The 4,170-nt window shown below is 36.5% G+C and overlaps 1 protein-coding gene across 1 annotated transcript; it reads left to right on the forward strand.

Moving 5' to 3' along the window:
* The first annotated feature begins 398 nt into the window (after positions 1-398).
* Positions 399-1,664, forward strand: LOC133321199 (cytochrome P450 4g15-like). The gene is made up of 2 exons (XM_061530287.1): positions 399-1,353; positions 1,429-1,664. Exons 1-2 carry the CDS (start codon positions 408-410, stop codon positions 1,662-1,664), a joined length of 1,182 nt encoding a protein of 393 aa, XP_061386271.1. The 5' UTR covers positions 399-407.
* Positions 1,665-4,170: the final 2,506 nt, after the last annotated feature.

Genomic DNA, 4,170 nt, shown 5'->3' on the forward strand with positions numbered 1-4,170 from the left:
TATTCAGTATTCACGATTTCCATATGAAATATTATTTTTTGTATTCCCTTTCCGCATACGAAGTAGCGGGCACTTTGCTAGTTTATTGTCAAATGTAGAGAGATGTGGGGCAAGTAACAACCCCCATCCTAACTCACAATCTCGGAATTTTGTTGTATTCCTTTATTCTACTAGGGAACATAGGACTTCTGGGAACAGATGCAAATAAAATTGGAAATATTTATTATGAAATAAGACCCTGTTTTTATTCAAGGGAAGTTCTGTCTAGCCTCAACACCTAAACCCAATAAGAATTGCCAGCACTCCCATTCATCTTTCTCTAATAATTAAAAGTTGAGACAATTTCCCAATGTAAATCCGATTTTAATTTCCTCCCTTCTATTTATTATTTTTTTCCAGAAACTGCTATGGGTGTGTCGAGAAAGACCCAGGATAAATCTGGTTATGAATATGCACTGGCCGTTATGAAAATGTGTGACATTCTTCACCTGCGACATCGCAGCCTCTTTCTGCGCAGTGAATTCCTATTTTCCCTTACCAAATATTATCGTGAACAAGGACGACTTTTGGATATCATTCATGGTCTGACAAAGAAAGTAATTAAATATAAGAAGGAAGCCTTTAAGAGAGGTACTCGTGGCTCATTGGCCAAATATGAATGGACTGAAAATGGTGAATTGATAACAGAAAGTTTAAATGCAAATGGCAATATTACCAGCCCTGAAGATAAAAACGAAAAAGTTACCACCGTAGAAGGCCTTTCATTTGGCCAGGCCGAAGGATTGAAGGATGACCTCGATGTGGATGATAATAATGTGGGTGAAAAGAAACGTTTGGCATTTTTGGATTTACTTTTGGAAAGTGCCCAGAATGGTGCCACAATAACGGATACTGAAATTAAGGAACAAGTTGATACCATCATGTTTGAGGGTCACGATACAACGGCTGCGGGTTCATCATTTTTCCTCTCCTTAATGGGTATACATCAGGGTATACAGGATCGTGTTATTGAGGAGTTGGATGAAATTTTCCAAGGTTCCGATAGAAATTGTACCTTCCAAGATACATTGGAAATGAAATATTTGGAAAGATGTCTTATGGAAACACTGAGAATGTATCCGCCAGTACCGTTAATTGCCAGAGAATTACAGGAAGATTTGAAATTGGCCTCCAATGGTTATGTTATACCAAGAGGTGCCACCATTACAGTGGCCACCATTAAATTACATCGTAATCCTTTGGTCTACAAGAATCCGAATATCTTTGATCCAGATAACTTTTTGCCCGAACGTCAAGCCAATCGTCATTATTATGCCTTTGTACCATTCTCAGCTGGACCAAGAAGTTGTGTGGGTGAGTTCAGAATATTCCTCGTAGCCATAAAAATCAAATCAAAATTAATTGTAAATAATTGTTGTTTTTTCACAGGTCGCAAATATGCCATGTTAAAATTGAAAATTTTACTTTCCACCATCCTACGAAACTATCGTGTCCATTCCGATTTAACTGAAGAAGATTTCCGGTTGCAAGCTGATATCATATTGAAACGTGAAGAGGGATTCCGTGTTCGTTTGGAACCACGCAAGCCTCATGCCTTCAAAAAATCCACCCAGACTAATAGCACAACACAAGCAACAGCAGCAGCGACATCAGCAGCTATTTAGATTTTTAATAATCAATATAGATTTTTCCTTTTCCGTTTACTGTTTTTTATATATAAAAATATTTCATTTCATTGAAAATAATAATATTTTTTTTATTTTATTACTTAATAATTGTTTTTATTCTTTGATTCCTTTTTTTAATTATTAAGAAATGGTCCAATTGTGGGAATATATTTTTGTTTGTCATAATAAATGTTAACGATCTTTTGAAAATGAAAATGTATTTTTTATTAGTTTAATATATAATAATATTTTGTATTAAAAGAAATAAGAGAGATATTGTGAAATAAAATATACAAATTATAAATAAATTAAAAAATCTTTACAAGTTTTTAAAATAGGCTCCTTTCGCAGTAATGACCTTCGTACTGAACATTAAAAATATTCCAATTTAAATAAGTTTGCAAGAATTTATGAATAAAACTTTAAAAGTATAACCGATGTCCTCCAGAACGCACTGTTATGTCGCACCCGGCATGTGGCAATGGTCCACATAACATGCAACACTTCTTAAACATCCCAGCCAAGCCCAATAACCAACCCCACCTTCACTACGGACACAACTAGTACATTACATGGACAGATGAACTGAAGCCTCTCCCTAAACGCAACACTTCTTCAACTTCCCTGCCAAACCCAATAACCTAACCCCATCTTCACAATGGACACAACTACAACAGCTTTTTTGAACCCGGAGTTCGAAGCAGATTCTGAATAGAAGAAAAATTTACAGCAATAAAAGCTGTTACAACATTTGTGAAAGGTTAAATGTCCACATAACTGATTTGGTACATTTCTTCAATGAAGATATTCGCCAATAATTTACAGCCACTCTGTTTACCACATGGACAGCTCAAATAACGTCTTTCCCTAAACATCATGATCGATTCCAACCTCATCCTACCCCAAAATTTTGAGGATAAAGTCCGATAGCTTATTGAAGTCGTCCACACAATCCACCGCTATTTGCGATAAGATGAGATGCGAAGCTGGCATAAGTTAATGTCGCTTACTCATCTGTCTTCGGAATCTCTTCGAATATAGCCGATAAAGATTGCTACATTTTTTTAAACCTGGAAACAGGGGAGTCAGAACCAGAATAACAACAGACAAATAAGATAAGATACGTTGCATCAGTTCAATTGACCTTCCTAAACCTACTCAACTGCCACGAAATTCCCAATGGGCGCAGCTCACTCAGGTTACTACATTTTTCAATTTGGAGGTATAGGAACCAGAACCAGACAATTCATAACTAGTACTATGTATTTTGTTGCTACAAGAACAGCGACAGAGATTGATAAATAATCGATCGATTCTGTTTAATCCTCAAAAAATAATTTAAAATGTCGTAAAGATCGGACGGGCTAAACTTTTATGCCCTCCAATATTGAGTGGACATTCAAAAATATCTAAAAATGTATTGTGATTATTATATGGATATGATAAATAGCTGCCGAAACAAAATACAAAGCTACAAGCACTCAGGTTGGAAAACTGGACTAGGGCCTTCAAAATACCGGGTATGACGCGTGACCTTGGTATTGAATCTATGTAGGAACATGGACTAATGTTGAAATTTGCTGTGAGGAAGTTGTGTAGCCATCAAGGTCCCGGAATGTCAAAGTACATCCACTTCATAATGCCCAAATATAGTCACATCGGTTGAAAAAATACCTAGGAGAACAAAATACCTACGAAAGTGCCAATAATCGATTTTTATTATTTCCAGTAGGAAAGTTTGCACCCAATGAAAACTCAAAACATGTGAATAGAGAAAACTCTGTTGAAAAATATGTCGGAAATCCTTAAAATAACGAAAATTAGGGGTGCCATTATATGGGAGCCATACATGATCATGCAACGATATTGGTAATTTCTAATTTGAAAGATGTGCCACCCAATGAGAACCAAAAATATATAATTTCATCCCATTCGTTGAATCAGACCAAACCAAAACCTTGGTTTGGCTGTGTAGAAACCAGAACGTAGGCCGCGAGATTTTAAAATCCATCCACTTCGTTGTACCAAAATATAGTCACATAGGTTGTAAAATGTACCTAGGAACACCAAATATCTACCAAGGGGCTCGATCTTTGTAGAGGAACTGCTATAGCCAAAAATCGATCGATTTTTATACCCTACACAACTATGTTGTCATGGTATTATAGCTTTGTGCAGCCACAAGAGGTTGTAACGCCGCGAAATATTGGTCTAGACCCACCTTTAAGTATACCGATCGTCATATCTCGACTAACTGAGTCGATCTAGACATGTGTGTCCGTCTGTCCAAAGAGGACTGGTTGGCCTTTAAATGGATACCAATTATATTGTCGTAGGAACTCGGATGTGGAAGTTACACTTTAATATTTATAGGTGCATACGTATTGATGTATTATTTAGTAACCCATTACCAAACTAGCGCATGAGGATCCAGGTGTGGTCAAGGACAACGCCTATAATTTTCGGTTATGATCAGATAATAATATTGGGATGAAGTGTACCC

This window comes from Musca vetustissima, unplaced genomic scaffold, assembly GCF_032173495.1.
Source record: "Musca vetustissima isolate MV318-11 ecotype Yass unplaced genomic scaffold, APGP_CSIRO_Mvet_v1 utg36420, whole genome shotgun sequence".
In the NCBI taxonomy this organism is placed as follows: Eukaryota; Metazoa; Arthropoda; class Insecta; order Diptera; family Muscidae; genus Musca; species Musca vetustissima.